Source organism: Nannospalax galili, unplaced genomic scaffold (assembly GCF_000622305.1).
Source record: "Nannospalax galili isolate Female #2095 unplaced genomic scaffold, S.galili_v1.0 scaffold698, whole genome shotgun sequence".
NCBI classification, from domain to species: domain Eukaryota; kingdom Metazoa; phylum Chordata; class Mammalia; order Rodentia; family Spalacidae; genus Nannospalax; species Nannospalax galili.
Window position 1 is genome coordinate 1,460,676 of NW_008341886.1, and position 19,047 is coordinate 1,479,722.

General features: G+C 38.6%; 1 protein-coding gene across 1 annotated transcript in view; it reads left to right on the plus strand.

The window, feature by feature from the left end:
• The window catches only part of Ctnnd2 (catenin delta 2), a 1,011,454-nt gene that overhangs the window by 184,572 nt on the left and 807,835 nt on the right, over positions 1–19,047 (plus strand). Inside the window, 1 exon segment of the mRNA XM_017799239.2 lies at positions 8,137–8,273. Coding sequence (XP_017654728.2) covers positions 8,137–8,273 — 137 coding nt within the window.

Here is a 19,047-nt window from a genome sequence, read left to right on the forward strand (position 1 = left end):
CTCCCAGCACCTGAGAAAGTGTAAAGTGTCAGATGCATATTTGCAATCAATATGAAGGGTAAATTTCCTTAATGTGAGTGGACACTTTCAAGTACAGCATAGTAAGAACATATTGAGACCAGCGTGTGGCTGGCGTTTGGGGACTTTCAGTTTAATAGATAGTGACAGTCAGAGCTGGTAATTCACAGTGGTTAAGTTATCATGAACTAGCTCCTGAGCATTATAGAGCATGCTTTTTAAAATCAGGCTTCATCCTGTAAGTCAGTGATTGTGAGAGTATGACGTGGAAAACTATGTGTTTCTGTGAAGTGCTAAGGAGAGAGTTTTGGAAGCTGTGCTCTTTTGCTTCTAGCTGAGGCTGGGCCCAGCACATTGCACAGATGCCAGTATTTATGTCGTGCAGACTCCAGTATTCAGTGCACTCTGGGGCTGCAGGAGCTGGGGGAAAGGGATCTCTGACTTCTGGGACATTTGGTAGTGACCTCCTGTTCTGGGCACGATGTGATAAGCACCATGTGATAAGCTTTTCTGAGGTTTCAACTAAAATCATAGTCTACTACTGTACCCTTCTTCATGAGAACGTCCCTTCATATATTGAGAGTCAAAGTCTTAATATTGCCTATTTCGATTTCTGTTTAACCTGCCATTATTGTGGTGAGTTTATAATCCAGAATCCTACACTTTATTTCTCCATCATGTGAAAACTGTCCCTTCAGCTTAGTAAACCCATTAGTCAGGCCTGGAAAGTCATTTATATTGTCTTAGAGAACTAGCTTGGTTATCGATTCCAGGGGTGAGCACATCTAATTTTTACTTAATGTGAACCTTGAAACATAGTCTTATGATAAATGTATGCATGGGTATGATTGGCAGAAATATAGACTGTTTGACCACTTGAAGATTATTTGTATATTGGCCAAATTCATTAATTTGAATATTTCTATTTTACAAACCTGGAAACTTTTATAGGACATTTATGTGCCAATCAGCATAGTTAGTATTGAATACCTTGAAATTTTAAAATAGGGCTGATAATGAGTTATAAGTACATTTCCATTTTGACTTAGTCAGCACTAATGATGCCAGGTCTCTTTGGCCACAATTCTAGGCACTGAGGTCATAAATACAAATGAGATATGGTTTCTAAGCTCAAAGAATCCATGACCTAATTAGGAGACATAAAATGAAAATTTATAGTGTTTCATAAATCCAATTATATCATTGATTTAATAGCACTTAAAGTTGCAGGCAACATAAAAATCTACCAAATAGTTTAAAGGAAAAGGGACCATATTAAGAACCATCTCAATTTTTTAAAAATTAGAAGATCTTTTGGAAAAAAATCCCAGAAGATTTACGTGTACAAGTGTATTGCCTGCATGCATGTGAGTGCACCCATGTCATGCAATTCTGTGGCCGTCAGAAGGGGGTGTTAGATTCCCCTAGAACTGGAGTTAAGGCCATGTTGGTGCTGGGACTCAAACCCAGGTCCTCTGCAAGAGCAGTCAGTGCTTTTAACCACTGAGCCATCTCTGCACCCCCTTGGCTTTTCTCTCCATGTTTAGGTTCAGAGGGAGTCATGATTGCAGCTGAGGAGCCTCGTGGCCCTTGCCATGATTACTTTTGCTGCTCCTTGGTTGGTTTTGCCTTTCCTCTGGTGCTACCTCTGCTCTCTTAGGTTGTAAGCTCAGCTAGAACAGGGTTCAGGGTGGATACCCTCCCCTGATGGCTTGTTTTCCCTGTGCCACCCTTTTCAGAATAGTTCTTAAAAAACATTGTTGACATGCTTCTTTGGGCTACATGGAAATAGCTGAGCTCATTCTTAAGAAAAAGGACAATGTGACATTCAGAGAACACAGGGGAAGGTTAATGCCTTTCTCACAATCCTCCCTCCACTAGAATGTAACTCTTATTGGTCTCTCCCAAGGGTGAGTCTACCATTCCCTCTCCCTCTAGCCTCTACAGGACCTTCCTTTTAACTAACATACATAATGTATGTCCCTAAGAATAGTATATAATAGGCTTGAAGTCTGTGGTGATACTCAGTTTGGTTCCATCTTCCTTGATGATCAGTAGTCATGCAATCACAGAAAATGGATTTCTTGGATGTCTCCCTTGTTCATCATGTGACTAAACGCAACACTCGACCCAACAGCCCTTCATGCTGGCATCAAATGTTCCAGTGCAGCCACAAGTTACAGCGGTGCCTCTGACTTCATAAAAGAAACTCACCCCTCACTTGGTTTCTCAGGTGGAACTTTGCATTTGTCCCCCTCCTGGCTTGGTCTGCTGGTGCTCTTACCCTGGTGTGATCTGATAGTTCCATTGCTACTTCGTTTTTTCCTTGCATGGTATGCTGCATAGTTTTTCAGACTCTGTTTGCAAGTTTCTGTTTTCAAGTATCAAATCTCAGAAGCCTGTTTGATTGATGATTGTACCCTAGAATCCAAACACCCAGGGTATGCCACTGTCGGTGTTGGGAGTCGACTGAGGCGGAAGCCATAGACTAGTCTTAGGATTTCTGGAAAGCGGCATTCTTAAGTCAAAATAGATCACTCAAGTGCCAGACAGAGAAACGTTCCCATCGCATAGCCCATTTTGCTTATGTTACATGCTCTAGTAAGTAGCCATTATTGATTCCACTCTAAGAGAATGTACATTAACTCAACAGATATTAACTAGCCACTATATATCAGCTACTGAGCTAGGTGTGACAAATCGAACACAGATCAAGACAGACTGAGCTTCTCCCCTAATCAGTTTTGACAATGATTAACTATTATATTGTTTACATTAAAAGAAGCAATAATTTTAAATTCCTCTTTTAAAGGAAAGAAATAAGGATAGATATATTTTATGTGTGCAGAGTACCCCTGACACAGGACGATGTTACGCCTTCTCCTGGTAGTGATGGATTAGTTACAGATATAAGATTACAGCTTGTATATCCACAGTGATTACACAAATGAGGTGTTCAATAATGGTGTTTGTGGCACTAGCTTGTACTAATCTGTGGCTTCTATAAAGCTTAATTTTAATAAAAAATGTTGATGCTTATTCCTACATAGCCCTTTTAAGTGTTATGGTAAAATATTATAAAATCAAATATATCAAAATATGTTAAAGTTTTTTTTGTCTTTTCGTCTTTTTTGGTTTTTCAGCCGTCAAACCAATGAGACTTTTATTTTGGGGAAAATACAGAATATTTAGTTTTTTAATTTTTCCCCCTTTATTCCCGTAATTCTTTGTAATGCACTCCTTCCTGTTTCCCTGTTAACCACCCCCTTTTTGCATATTTCACCCTTAGTAATACTTTCTCCTACTATTCTTCTCTCTCTTGGATTCCTCCTTTTTGTCTTTGTGAGACGGGGTCTCCCTGTAGTCCCAGCTGACCTGAACTCACTGTGTAAAACAGGCTGGCCTTGAACTCACAGAGACCCGCCTGCCTCTGCCTCCCAAGTGCTGGGATTAAAGGCATGCGCCACCATGCCAGGCTAAAGTTTTAAACATTAAGTTGCTCATATACATCCATATTTTAACTGGCAATTTCTTAAAGTATTTAATCATCTATTTATTATTAGACACTGGTGATGATACATTATGAAGTAATATAATGTTGAAAGTAAAGTTAAAAGTTAGTCTGTGTGGTAATGCTTCTGCACTTTAGAGCGTAGGATCAAGGGCAGGGAGGGCATCATCCTGAAAAGAATGTCTGCATGAGAACAGGAGCTAAGGTGGAGGCACAGAGTATTCTTCTTCCATGTAAGGGGACATCCAGGAAGGTAACACTGAAGCACTGGAGTCAGTCAGTGGTTGAGGGTAAAGGACGGGGTGTGGGAAGGCTCATACACATCAGTACAAACAGTGAAGTAGAAGGTAAAAATAGAATTAATTGGAGAAAAAGAAAATAGGGGAAACAGCAAGACTTCAGAAACAGTGCTTAGAAGCCCTCTGTCTTTCCTCTTATTCACAGCAGAATATGGTTTCTAGCTGAGCTTTCAGCTGCTACATCTTAACAGCAGAGTCAGAACTCGGAGGGTGGACATGGATTTGAACGTTTAAGGCCACCTTAACACTGTATGTTGGCTCTTGGATGTCTTACTAAGGTGCATGTGTTAGAGATTTGAGCTCTAGGTGGCCTTCTTAGTAGGGAGAGCCCTTAGAGCCTAATGGGAAGTCTTTCTGTCACTGATGGGAATTGTGGAACGTGGACTCTTTGTCTTCTTCCTGCCTCCTGCCTCGTGAGGTGAGCAGTTAGCTTTGCTGTGCGCTACATTCCTTTGTCCCCAGACTTCCTCAGCGAAGATCTAAATGGAATGGGTCCACACAGTCACGGGCTAGAACCTCAAGAATTGTGAGCTAAATAATTTTCTCACTTACATAAATTATCTCAGATATTTTGTTCTAAATATGGAGTGCTGACTAGTTAGATGGTGGGACTTGCAGTTGAAGGACTATATAGATAAACTTGTCTTTCCTGCCACAAATATGATCCACTCACTTTCTAAATATCTTGGCTGATGGTGAGTTGCTCAGACTAAACAAACCTTTGTAATGACCGAGACTTGTCTCCCTTGTCTCACATACTGCAGAATCTATCCACAATCCTGAAAATACTGCCTACCTCTTCTCACAAACTCCCCTCTCAAGATTTAAGCTGTGAACAGGAGCTTCATCTAAGACTTGCTACCGAGTAGCCAGCATAACATCTATGCAGCTTTGTGTAGCAGTAGAAATGTGCCTTTCCTTCTCCAGTATAGTAACCCCTGGCCAAACAGCTACTGAGCATTTGCAACACAAATAGAGCAGCACTTTACTGCAGTTCTACCTCTAAGCATCTGACTGTCGAAAATGTCATAGACTCAAAAGTGTGATAAATATTACAAATAATAGATCAGTAAAATGTGAGCTATACAGAATGACTAAACATTAAGTATTCAGTGCATAATTAAATTGTACAGTTATTTTTGTTGATAAGAGAGATTATGCGGGGATCTTGTTAATAATTCAAAACTTTAAAAAACATATCACATTATTTCTCCATTCATTATTATATAGAATAACTTATATTAGACAAAAGCAAATTACCCAAATCTTTGTCAAAGTAAATATGCTTGTATTTCTGGGATGGCAAATTTCCTGGAGGTTGTTTTTCCTTTATTTAATTTTTTTTCCCCTTTCCTTTCCAGATTTCTTAGGTTTAGCCTCCCCTTTTGAGACAAGCTCATCCTATAACTACAGCTGACCCAGAACTTACTATGTAGATGAGGCTGGGGCCTTGATCTCACAGAGATCCACCAGCATCAGCCTCTTGAGTGATGAAATTAAAGGCATGTGCCACCATATCTGGGTCACCCATCTTAATATTAATTTTTCATGGATTAACTCTAGCTAAGACTCAAGGGCTTAGCCAAAAGGTCTGGAGGCTTGAAGCTTTGTATACTCATGCTGTGGCAATCTGGGGTTTGGCTCTGGCAGATCTTTCTTTTCTATATATCCTTTGCCTCTTCACCGTGTGCTATGCTGAGGAGATAGGCAATAAGATTTCAAAGTCTTTGCTGTTCAGCCAGAGTAGTGACCAATAGTTAAGTTTAAAGTGGATGTGAAAATTATAAACCATGGTAACTAAGTCATTTGCATTCAGGCAAAGAAGTTGCTTTAGGCAACAGCTGCTGTGCATGGTGGACCATGCTTTGAGGATTTCATCCTTTTTCCGATTTCTGCTACAGATCAAAGACAGGAGGTGGGATCCGATAAGCAGTCCTAAGTAGCCCGTGTGTTATTTGGTTAAGATGTCTAAAAGTAGGTCTTTTAAATGCCTATTAAACATCATATTTTATTATGACAAGTCACCTGTCATACTTTAAAGAATTATATTTTGTGAAACTTGGCTGGTAGACTGGCAGTTGGTAGGATTTACAGACAGTGGGAAATGCCAGAAAGCCTGAGTTCTGGACCCACTTATGCTGCTGAAGAGTTTGAGACCTGAAACAACTTCTTGAAAAGATAGTACACTGATAATCATACTCACCTGGATCTGAATTCACCTGGGTCAAATAAAGTTTAGAGAAATATCATTTAGAATGATGATATAAAGTCTGCAAGCTTCTGCTTTCCCAACGTTAGCTGCTTCTATGTCACCCTTTGGAAGTCACTTATATGAACACTGACTAGTGCAGATTCAAGGTCACAGGTGTGTCTCTCAGGGACCAGGGATGACTACACATGGATCTGTTGTTCTTATCCTGTGCCCTTGCCGTCTTCTTGTCTTACAAATATCTAAATTTAAGGCCAGGGATCTCACCATTTTACGTGGGTGCATGTCATACATATTCATGAGACTTTATTAAAACAGGAAACCATATATGAAAGTGATGTAAGTGTATACATGTGCTTTAGAGGGTCTTCCCAACACCTCATCAGAGTCTCTGAGGTCTCATTCATCCTGTTGGTTTCCATCCCTTCAAATACCTGAGCATGTCAACTCTAGCTGCATTTCCCTAAGTCACATTTAATCTGGGCCTTACTCTTTGTTCAAATTCTGATGTTAGTGCTTCCCCTAAACATTTTGATTTATTCCGCATGTAATAGATTAATTTTTCCAGTGCTAGTCTGATCCCCCAGGCGATTTCATAAGTAACTTACTTCAAAAAGTAAAAACCCACCCAAAAGTTGGATGGAATGTACGATGAGGAATTTGAATGATATAACTGTATTATATATTTGAGGCAAAATAGGTCATCAGTGCGTTTTTGTAGACTTGCATGCCCTTGTATTATTGAACAACTGTAACTAATAACATGGAAGAAGAGCATGTATGGAAATTCTGTCACATGGTGTCAAAGCTAGGAGGCTCAGATGTGGTTTAACAGGAAATACCTTTTATTAGGTAGGCAACACTGGTTCCAAGGGGACATATAATTTATTAGCTTTGGGTATGAAAATAACGATTTACCCCTGTCGTTTTACCGAGGTGGTGTTTGTATGGGAAAAGTTTGTCTGGCTTAACTGTTGCTTCCCAGGTCATTGCTAGAGGAAGCATGCAGCTGATGATGATCTTTGTCTTGGTCCATTCAGGCTGCTGTGGTGGAATGCTTGTCTGCCATGTGCAAGGCCCTGAGTTCAATCCTCAGCACCACTGAAGTAATGCATATCTTTATTTCTCACAGTTCTAGAGGTTGAGAGGTCCAAGATCAAGGCCTGGAAGGGTCAGTGTCTGTGAGGGCCTGCTTCCTGGTGCAGAGATGATCCTTTCCCTGTGCTCACATGGGAAGGACAAGGGGTTCCTCCTGTGCTGCTTTTACCATAGCACTCATTCCACTTGCCAGAGCTGTTCCCCATGTTGTAATCAGTTCCCCAAAGCCTCATCTTCTAATACCATTACCTTGAGGGTGAAATTTAGTATTAGAATTTGTGTGAGGTTGATAAGTACAGTGGATCAAAATGACCTTTGGGAATCATATTTTTAGCCACTTAAGCAATGGGGCTAATGTCATTTGAGTTTCTGTTTCTCTTTCTTAAGCTCAGATTAAATAAACTGAGCCTTGGTGGTTTTAAGGAGGTTGTGTCTAATATCTGTCACACCGCATGAACTTGGTAAATGTTTGTAGGATGAAGTAGTTACATATTCTCTTTCACATCACCAACCAAGCTTCTTATTGAGATATCTCTTTAATGATTGATAATTGATCACTGGCACTGTGTGATTTTTTTTTCTTAAAATAGGGATATGTGTAATAGATTTTCTTTTGACTAGGAAATATACCAACAGACAAGAGTAATAAATTTGCCTAAGACAGATATAAATTTGCAATTGAAGTAGAGTCTAAGACTCCAAACTTCATCTCTTTTCTCGTCCTTATAATCTTGTTTAGACATTATCATCATTTCTTCCCCCGCGTATCGCAAAGACAAAACACACAGCTATGAGTGTGCTGCCTTGAAATTGGTTGGGGTTGGTACCAGATGAAAACATTTTATTTGCTACCATCGTTTCTTCTTGTATAATTGTGCCACACTTGTCTGGACAGCTTATAAGGGAGTTTTTTCAACTGTAATCCTTAGAGTTGTCTGACAGCTATGTCCGTTTATGATGATAATGTCTGACTGTACTGAACTTGTTTTCTTGTATTGCAGGAGCTATGCCTGTGCCAGACCAGCCATCGTCAGCCTCGGAGAAGACCAGCTCCCTGAGCCCCGGCTTAAACACCTCCAATGGGGATGGCTCTGAGACAGAGACCACCTCTGCAATCCTCGCCTCCGTCAAAGAGCAGGTAGAAACAGTCCATTTGTGTGACATGTTAATGGGAACATGAAAAATATTGCTTCTGTTGATGAACATGGGTGGTTAAATTATGTTGCAAGGAAATTGTCATGCTAGTTCCCATTAAACAAAATTAAGATATGGTTACAATGGTGTTTGACTTCTTGGGATTACTCACGGGTTAGGGAGCTTTCTTTGAAAATATAGTCCAACTTATTCTATCGGGGGAAAGCACCTCCATATAGATAAGTTTTGGAAAATGTATTGATGAATCTGACATTTGTTGCTACTAAAGATTTGAGGTCAAAGAGTTGGTCTTCAGACAAAGCCATGTAATACACTATCAGCTCCTATTCAGAAAGCTAAATAATGAGCTTGTGTGAAGAGAACTGAGTATAGCACTTGTTGGAGGGGAATTGGTCTCCCTAGTGTTTCTTTGTGGCTAGCTGGAAAGCGGGATGAAACTCCCATATTAAAGATGATGTGGAAGGATAGATACCTGTGAGTTCTAGGAAAATTGATAGAATTTATCTTCTGTTAATTATATTACAGGAAATTTCCCCCAACTTTCCATGTCAAAGTCGCCAAATTCTAATGAACTTATCTAACACTTAACCATAAAAATGTAACAAGAAAAATTGGAACCTGAAATTTAAAAGAAAGTGTTTTGTGAAAATCATGGTTTTTGTAAATGGAGATTACTAAGTGACTAAAAAAATACTGGATCGAGGTTATTTTATTTCCTTCTGAGAATATGCTGACTAGAGAATAGAGCAGAATTCTTAACGTTTTTTAGATTTTTAAATTGACTTGTAACTTTTGTGCTTACTTAGGAGATGCAGTACTATAATTTGAAACATTTACTATGTGATCTTAGATTATCAAAGTGTGGTAATTAGCATTTTCCCCTGTGCTATCATTTTTAGATGTTGAGAACCTGCAACTCTTTTTCCTCTAGTTGTTTTGAATATATAACGAAGTATTCTAAACTCTCGTTACTCGGTTAACGAACATTAGAACGAATTTTTCTGTCTAATTATATTTTGGTACCTATTATCCTACCTCACTGCCTCTCCACATCTTAGTCTCTGTGCAGTCTTTTCTACTTTCTACTCTTGGAGTTATTTTGTTCCACGACGCTGCTTTAGCAAAGGCGTTGGGAAAAATGGCATGTCTCCCTCAAAGGCCATAGCACAGCCTAAAAACAAGACAGTGAAGACCAGTGACTGTACTCGAAACAAAGGGCTGTGTGGGAAGCTGAACCTTTTTAATAAGTAGGGGACTGATTAGATAATTGTAGAAAGTCACCTATGATCAGATTATCAGTACAGCTAAGAGAAATGCCATTGACAGAAAGGATCAAGGGATACTATTAGTCAAAAATGTGCCTCCCCTATTTCCGGAAATATCCGGCCGAGTAGGTCCACAGAGGAGAGTGGAACAGATCAATTGGATAGTCTTGTGTAGAAAAATACTAAGTAAGAACTTAGGTTGAGGTTTGGACTGTACTGCTTGATGAGTTTGCAAATTAAAAATCCATTCATGAGTTTTCTGGTCATTTAACGAATAAGGAAATCGGAGCCCCAAAGGCTGCACATTCAATACACTTCCTTGTTAGAGTTGAGCTACATCTGATGTCTGATTCTGCTATGATCTGGAAGTGCTGCTAGACCTAATGTGAGTGCAGTGATAGAATATAAAACAGAAGACATAAATTTAACAAGAAAATGCCAAGACTTGTCTGACAGCTATAACATTTTATCACAAGACATACTGATGACATAACTCAGAATAAATGGAAGGAAGCGCCAGGGACCTGTGCAGGCAAACTTCAGGGCATCATCATAGCACTCCTTCCTAAAGTAATATGTAATATTTAGACAATTGTGTTGTTGTTTTTGCAGAGTCTTATGCTTAAACTCCCTATGTACCTGAGGATGATCTTGAACTTCCAATTCTGCTTCTATCTCCCAAGTGCTAGAACCACAGGCATGCACCAACATGCCTGGTTTATGTTAGTGCTAGGGATTGAATCCAGGACTCCCTGCATAGTACACGGTCACACTACCAACTGGGCTACATCCCCGGCCTAACTTTAGGCAGTTGTAATCACTGTTGTCTGGCTGTTTCCTTAATAAATATTGTTGAGATCTTATGGAGGCTTGAATATTGAGTATTCAAGGCAAATGAACCGAATGTACCTTATAACATGCCGATCAGAGTACTGCCCGAACAAACTGAAACTGAAAGAAGGCTCCCTGTGTAGGACAGAATGAAGGACTTAGAACAGATTCGAATGTGCATGTGACAGTAATTCCTTTAAAAATTGACATTGAAGTTTTTTATAAAACTGTGGTTTAAATGATGTTAATGTGACTAGGTCAATATCTTAAAGAAAATCAAACTGTTAAGCTCAAAACACATGCAGAAAAAAATGCAAGGGAAAGCAGAGTGACTGCAAACAGAAACCATAAACATATTTGAAGAAACGTGGGAAAATTGTTGATCTAGGGCATTAAGACAACTTGTGGCTGTTAATAACAGTAAGATGAATTAACTATTCAAAAATAGAAAAATAAACCTGGGGAAAATATGTGCAACAAATGAAGCAAAGTGTTGGTGAAGTTAACAGAACACTTTAATGTTGAAGAGAAAAAAAAAAAAAAACACAGCTAGAATGTTAGGCAGGATGTGAACATGAAATTCGCAAAATAAAACATAACAAATGAACGGAAATATCTTCGCTCTTGACTGTACTTGTTGTGACTATGACACTTTTGGTTTTGTGGGGGTTTTGTTAATGTTTTTGAGATAGGGTCTCCCTGCAGCCTCAGCTGGTCTGAAACTCTCTGTGTAGACCTGGCCTGCCTTGATTTCACGGAGATCTGCCTGCCTCTGCCTCCCAAACGCTGGGATTTAAAGGCATGTGCCATCAGGCTCTGCTCAAGTAGACCATATAAAATATACAGTAATATTGTATTCTAGATAATGGGTAAGGTTTGGGGAAATCCATATTGTTTTTCTCTTCTATAAAAATGTGAATGGCTGTAAGTGTTCTGCAGGCAAATGATCTGTATGTATGAACTGTCATTTGAAAAGCTCAGAAATAGTCTTTAATGCTGTCAGACATGGAACTTCCTTTCACAATGTGAGATTTTATATATGTGAATATTGATTAAACATTCATTTGGGGGTCACACAAAAACTAGAAGAATGTTGTTTAGCAAAGTGTTGAAACTATGACAAATATTTTCTGTAAAATATGATAGGAATTTGGGCTGTATATGTAAGATTTGAGAACAAAGTTATGAAAATTTTAAAAAAGAATGGTATAGGACGTTATTATCATGTGTTTATAAGCAAAGGAGTAAATTGGGATTGAAAAAGAAATTTTTGTGTTTGTCTTGTTCTAGAAAACTTATAAGGAAAGAAATAAAAATATTAATACTGATTATAGTATGTGTTTACTTAGATGAAGTCAGAATATGCTGCAGACATGGAGAGTACAGAAGAAATCCAAAGCTGGGGTAAAGAATTGAAAACCAAAATAATTATGTGTTGAATTTCATCAGTAGGATTTGCCTTCAAGCTGAATCAGCAGGGGTCGAATGTTGAGAGGCAGATGAAGTGCTTAAGGTCAAACTTCATTGCTGTAAATAAAATGCCTTCAACAGATTCTTTTCCCTGACCCCACAGTGATGAACACAGGGCCCCACACATGCTAGTCAAACACTGTACTGCTAAGGTACACCCCCTAGCCCTCAGAATTCTTAATGAGAATAAGAAACCTTAGGAAAAAATTTTTCTAAGCAATTACAACATTCAGTGTTTGGTTTTTGGAAACAAAGCTGAGGTTTTTGGGAGGGAGGGTGATTAAGGTGAGAAGGAATAGAAATCTTTCCTGGGAACTTGATGCAGAACAGCTGAAGCACCCAAGGAGAAGCTGTGAGTCGGGCCTGGTGAGTGACTTCTGCTTAGAGGGAACAAGAAACCCACCAGGAGAAGATTATTGGAACTCTCTTGTGATAGCCTGAGATAGCCCATCTCTCCTGCACTGGAGATTTTAGTCCTAAACTGGTTTTAAGGATTCTTTCCTCTCTTTCTTAAGTATGACTATTATCTATGTAAACTAAGCAAGTTAAAGGTATTTTTAGAAAACATTATGCCATATTAAGAAAAATTGACTTTAAAAGTTTTGTATTTTTATGATGAGTAATTATACTATTATATATCTCTATATAATTTCATTTAAAGAAAATGATTTTACCTGCTCTCTGTAGGTACTCATGAAAACTGCCTTTCTTAAGTCCAAATCTCATTCATTAGCTTTGGGAATTTCAAGTTAGATATTTTACAGTATCGCGTCATGGTCTAGTCCGTTCTCTTTGGAAGTCATTTCAGCAGTCAGGAAGTCAGTCCTTCATACAGCAGACATTGATTTACTGATCCAGCATGTATGTTGAGAGTCATGCCTAGCAAAATACAGTAGACGAGTGCACATACAAAGAAAGCTGTTCACAGAGTTGATGGGAATAAGTTCTTTATGAGACTCAGGCTGGCAGTTAACAGTTCATGGAAATAAATTCTAGTTTATAACCAGGGAGTGAAGCTTTGGTCATTCTCCAACATGGTTTGTGAAAGGCATCCTACATTACAGGAAGCATGAGTGCAACATCTGTAAGCCAGGTCCTTGAACACAGCTGGCATGGACTGATCAAGAGAAATGTGTTCATTGATTTTTCTCTTTGTTCTAATTTCCTATCTTGATTGCCTTTTACCTGGTGAATTTTAAACTTCCATATTAACATAAACAGAAGCATGTTTCATGCTATGTTCAATGGGGAAGTTTCCTTGTCTCGAATACCTGTGTCATTTCCAACAGTTCCTGTGGGCCTTCTCACACACAAGCGGCCCAGCCACATTTCTCTCTGTAATGAGTGTTTACCAGTCTCTATTGTTTATACACACTACTGGAGATCCTCCTATAGGTTTTAGGAGAGAGATACCTAAACTTCATTTAGTCTCTTGTAACTGAGTGTACCTCACCAAGAGAAAAGGGGAGGATGCAGTGTGTGACGATATGCCACTCCAGTAGTGTGTATAAACAATAGAGACTGGTAAACACTCATTACAGTGAGAAATGTGGCTGGGCCGCTTGTGTGTGAGAAGGCCCACAGGACGTCTCTTTATGATGGGAGTTGGTTTTATGCAGATGCATGTGACCTATAGCATAAGCCACTGATGATGTCACTGAGTAGGAGAGTGAACTGAAGTCAGTGCAGGAGTGGAATGAAGATAATGTATTCTTTTCAGCAGCTCTGAGGCAAGCAAATGAATGAAGATCCAGGCTAGCTGTGACACGTTCAGGGAATGCTCAGTATTGCTCCTGCTGCATGTCACACTGGCTGGTTTGAGTGCATGACTCTTTGGAGTCTGTAAGGAGTTTGGCTAAGCCAAGTAAGAGAAAGAGAAATGTGGGAGGTGAGGGATGCAAGAGAGATTACATTAATGAGTCTTGGAATCTATGCTGAGTGAAAGGGGCAACCGACAGAAGCCTTGGTAGGGACGACGGATTCTTGGTCCATATATCCGTGGTTCCATATATCCATTTTCATGGATTCATGGAATATGAATGGATGATGTGAGCCTGGGAATAGGTGCTTAGAACCAGGAGCTAGAAAGCAGGCATAGTAATGCCAAGACTCAGATATGATTCTGAAGTATGAGGAAATTAAACAGAAAAGGAGATGGCATACCTGCTGTTTGTGTCTCCTCTAACATCTGGTGTGAGGGAGGAACAGAAGCAGTTGTGAGGAAGGCCCAGCATTCTCCAGGATTAGAAAGAACTGGAGTTTGCCTCCTCCCTGCTGGAGAACAAGCATGCTTGCCTGTGACCCGCCTAAGGGAGTTCATCCTGCTCCTTGCTTCTGTGCCTTCATTTAAACAATTGTTATGGTATTGGTATGCTTTTTTTTACACAAGAGTTTATATTTAACCATACAAGTGACAGCATTCATAGTGTTTTGATAGAAACACACTGGAGTATTACGTTTGTTCTTTGGAATACTATGAATTTCCTGAAATATACTTTTGGTTCAAAATAATGCCCTCCCCTTTATTAAGCCACTATTTCATTTGGTAATCATATGCTTCCAAAACTTAGTATCTAAATGATCTTTTAAAATTATTTTTTTCTCATGTGAATATGGTTGCATGCATGCATGAGTGTGTGCATGTGCATGTAGGCCAGAAGTTTGTATCCAGTTACCATCTTCAGTTAGTCTCCAGCTTATATATTGATGCAAAGTCTCTAACTTGAACTCAGAGCTCAGCAGTTTGACCAGTATCAGTAGCGAGCTTGCCCCCAAACTCAGAGCTCAGCAGTTTGACCAGTATCAGTAGCGAGCTTGCCCCAAGGATCCCTTGTCTCTGCCTCCCACCTGCTGGGATTACAGTGGGCTAGCATACCTGGTTGGCATTTAACCAGGTGCTGGGAATCTGAATTCTTGTCTTCATCACTAAACAGCAGGCGTTTTATATACTCGGAACCATCTCCACAGTCCCCGGATTACCTTTTTATAAGCTAGAGTTATTATTGGAGGATTTTTACTTTCTTGATTAGTGCTTACTGATATTTGCAAACTAGGGTAGCTCGGGAAATGATTTTTAAAGAATTCTACCATCTAACTGCACTTAATAGTGGATAGCTCATGCGGATGATTTCTTGATGTACATCAGTCTGTGTAAAGGCATTTTTGCTTTGTATTTCTTTAGTAGCATTTACCAAGGCCCCACTGTGTGCTTAGGACTGTGCTTCAATAGGCTATTCTCAGATTTGAAGTCTGCCTTTAAGACAAATATATTTGAAGGATTTTAAAATGTAAAATATTATAATATGAAATTTTTTATGTTATCACATTCCAAATATACAAAAAACGGCTGTAATTATGAATACTCATAACTATCGGTGTTCTCTTCCTGTTCTAATTTTTCTGGATCTTCAAGTTCCACATGCCTTGCAAATCATATTCTTCACTTTAAAGGAATTGTATGGACCATTGTTTAGTTGGTTGATGATTTCTAGGTAGCAGGAACAGTTTTCAGTAACTTCCTATTCAAACTCATATAGGAAAAGATAGAAATAAAGGAGTTTCTGAGCTTTCTCTCTGCACCAAACCACTGCACTAAGTACTACACCATGTGAAGTCATTAAAAATCATGTACATGGTTTTATTATATGTAGAGCACTCCCTCGATAAATCCATACCCACACGTGGGTTGCTTTTTTCTTTCTCTGAGCATCTCTGTTTCAATTAACCCCTGTATTTGTGTTATGTTTAAAATGTCTTCTAATCTAGCCTACATAGACACCAACACATACCTGGTATACAACACAGACCACACACACACACACACACACACACACACACACACACTCATACACTCATAAATGAAAAGAGAAAAAATACCTTCTAGTAAGTGCCAACTGATTCAAAAATAGTTTTTATTTTATGTACAATTGAAAGAAATTTTGGTCTCTCGGATTGACTCATGGAAGGACAGCATATACTCCTCGTTTAGCATCTACATTTGTGATTTTAAAGACCCTTATGTCTGTACAGTGAGCACATTATTTGGAAGGACGCCCTTAGGAAGATAATCTCTGAATTATTCTCCAGCGCTATCACTGGAAAATCTGTTAATGTCATTAGTGTTGCTGTAATGTGCAGCCATCATTCTGATAGCACTGTATGGAATCTGGCTGAGCACCGTTAATCATCTTCCAAACAGTATTTTGGAAAAGCATTTTATGAAAGTAATGACAGAATTATTATCCATGGTAAAAAGGAAATTAAAATACCTTTTGGAAAGGTCAACAAGATAGAGGATTATCTGCAAAGAGCAGTGAACTTTAGAATAATTTATTCTGAAAGGCAGGGATTATACATACTTGCTGTTAAATTTTTTCACATGTCAAAATTAAAATGAAAGTTACTTCATTCTTGACTTTTTAACTTTATATCTTGTTTCAAGTTGTATGTAGTTTGAGGAAGAAATAATAAAAGGATTTCCCGCTAAGTTTTCTTAATAGATCATCAGCTCTATTAGGAGCACTGACTGACTTTTTCAAGGTATGAATTCAAATGTGAAGGCATGGGCTAGGAGCTTATATAACTGGCCCTTAGTAGTCAAGAAAAAAAAAAAAAAACATTATTTATAACAAAGATGGGCCAGAACTCTGAAGCAAGGGAGTGTTCGTAAAACTTATAAGTACCACAGACAAGTATGGTAGCAATTGTGTGTGTGTGTGTGTGTGTGTGTGTATGTGTGTGTGTGTGTGTGTGCATGCATGCACGTGTGTGAGTAACTCAGAAGTCTATACACCAAAGACAGGAATAATCAGGTACCATTAGAATGATGACACCAGCTGATTTCCTGTCAGACACATGAAGGAGAAACAAGTCACAGGCTATTAGGAACTGGGGAGCTGACACTATAAACAGCAGTTGTTGTGGGACAATAATTCTGGAAACATAGACACCTCATCTTTTTCTCCCACTAACAAGTGCAGTCATTTCTTTTACAGCATATTGTCTTTGTCCCCCTGAAACATATCCCCTCCCCCAAATTCCAAGTACATCTCTTCTCAGAATACTGCTACACCTATTCCTTGTAAACCGCAACTGAGAAACAAGTTTGTCTCCTTTTGCCCCTTTCTCTGTCACTGTGTTGACTCTGAGGTTATGTGTTATGTTGTACTGGAGCCTAAAGGAGGATGTAGGGATTTGAAATGTCATGTTTTAGTGCTTCTTGTCTATGGATAGAACTCATTGTTAAATATTCTGATATGAATTTCGCTAAATATTTAAATGCAAAGTTTTAGTATTTTTCATGAATTTTCCAATATAAAGGTGGTTTTTTCAACATTAAAGAAAAGTTAAACATTCCAAAGAAATAGCAATAAACTTTTATTTGAGAATATATTACAACCATAACTAGCTACACATACTTATGGAAATTACCTTCCAAAATTTTTATATGAAAATATGATTATCTGTATACGATGTTAATTGAGCTTTATAACAATTTTATCACATTCCCCTATCTAACATTATGTCAGTAGTATTTTTATATCGTTAAATATCACTTTTTATCATTTGTCTAATGAGTATGACATATAAATTCCCTAAGAATTACTCAATAGTATAATTTCATTCGACTTTTCTACTTTTGTTGATTCCTTAGGTTGATTCAGTTTTCTAGGTATGAAAACATGGGACATGCCGTACATCCTTGTACATAAATCATGAGGCCTACTTTGACAGAGGATGCCTGCAGCAAAGTTTTGAAAAAGAGTTTACCGACCCTTGGAAACTCACTGGGAAAATATGTCATGATTAATTACAGATAAGGGCCTCAGGTGGGACAACAGAGCAGGAACTCTTGAAGTATAAAGATCAGTGCTTTGTGCAGGGCTCGTGAGAGTAGGCCATGAGCACACAGAACATTCCAGAGAGAGTAAACAGGGAAAGCACTCGTTATTCAAAGAAACAGAACCGAAGCATCACCAGTATGGAATGTTTTTATTCTGCCATAAAATATATGTTAGGAATAACTGAGATAAACACAAGACATACATAGAGCAAGGAGACAATCTTAAATAGACCCTCAAAATAAAAATTCTTTCTTAAATGGCATATATTTTCTTTTTAAATTATATTATTTTACAAAATATATATTGTATATTTCATAAAATTTACATGGAAATTATTCCCTCAGGTATATAATTAACAATTTTTGTGATTGTTTTGCTTAATATTTTTGTTCATGACAAAAATTCCTAAAACTAAAAGTTGTTCCATTAACCTACTAAGCCGTACAGGAGGTTGCTGACGAGCCGAGATGAGAAATTAGATTGTTTTACGGTGAATTGGTGATTTTTTTCACTATGTTACACAGTCTCACAACCTCAACATAATAATGGACTTTGAACACATTGCCTACTATTCTTCCTAATGAATTTTTTTTCTACTCAGGTTAAAAAACAGATGATCCCCTTCTTGTGTAAGTCCTGTCGTGCTATAGGAAGGGAGGTGACAAAAGATTTGATTGCAATGTTTAAAGGAATCATTAATGAGAATCAAATTAGAATTTCCACACTTCATGGTTCGTGAGTTATGTCTATAGACTGAGGCAGGCCATCAGTCATGTTCAAGTTGCTGTCACTCTGCTGCAATCATAAAAGACACACGCAGGTTCAGGCCCTGGGCGCTAATGGGCCTGCTCTGTGGCCTCCTGCCATGGGAAAGTGAAGATCAGCATTCTCCTATTTTACTAACGATGAGTTCTGACTTTCACACTCCCGTCACCGCCTTAGGAAGCAGCTGGACTGCTTGCCTAATTACTATGAAAAAGAACTCAATATCAATAAGATAAAAAAGAGACATTGATTTTGACATGTGATCTTCTGCATTTAGATAGACAGTACTAAGTAGATTCGTTCATCAAGTCGATAGATTGAGTCATCTGGGGTTGCATTTTGCAACGTCTACGTCTTAGAAGGTATGGTTTTGAATGAAGAAGTTATGCTCCAATGAACAATTAGAACAACAATGAGTCAATCTGAGACTATCCCATAGCTGTTTTAAGCAATCACAATTTTCTGTGTAGTTTTGACACTTCTGTCTCTTCTTGTAGAGATGCAATTTATAGGTTCCATCTGCTTGTTACCTACACCTACCACATCCATAACAGAGAAGACCTCCACCCAAACACCTTGTCAG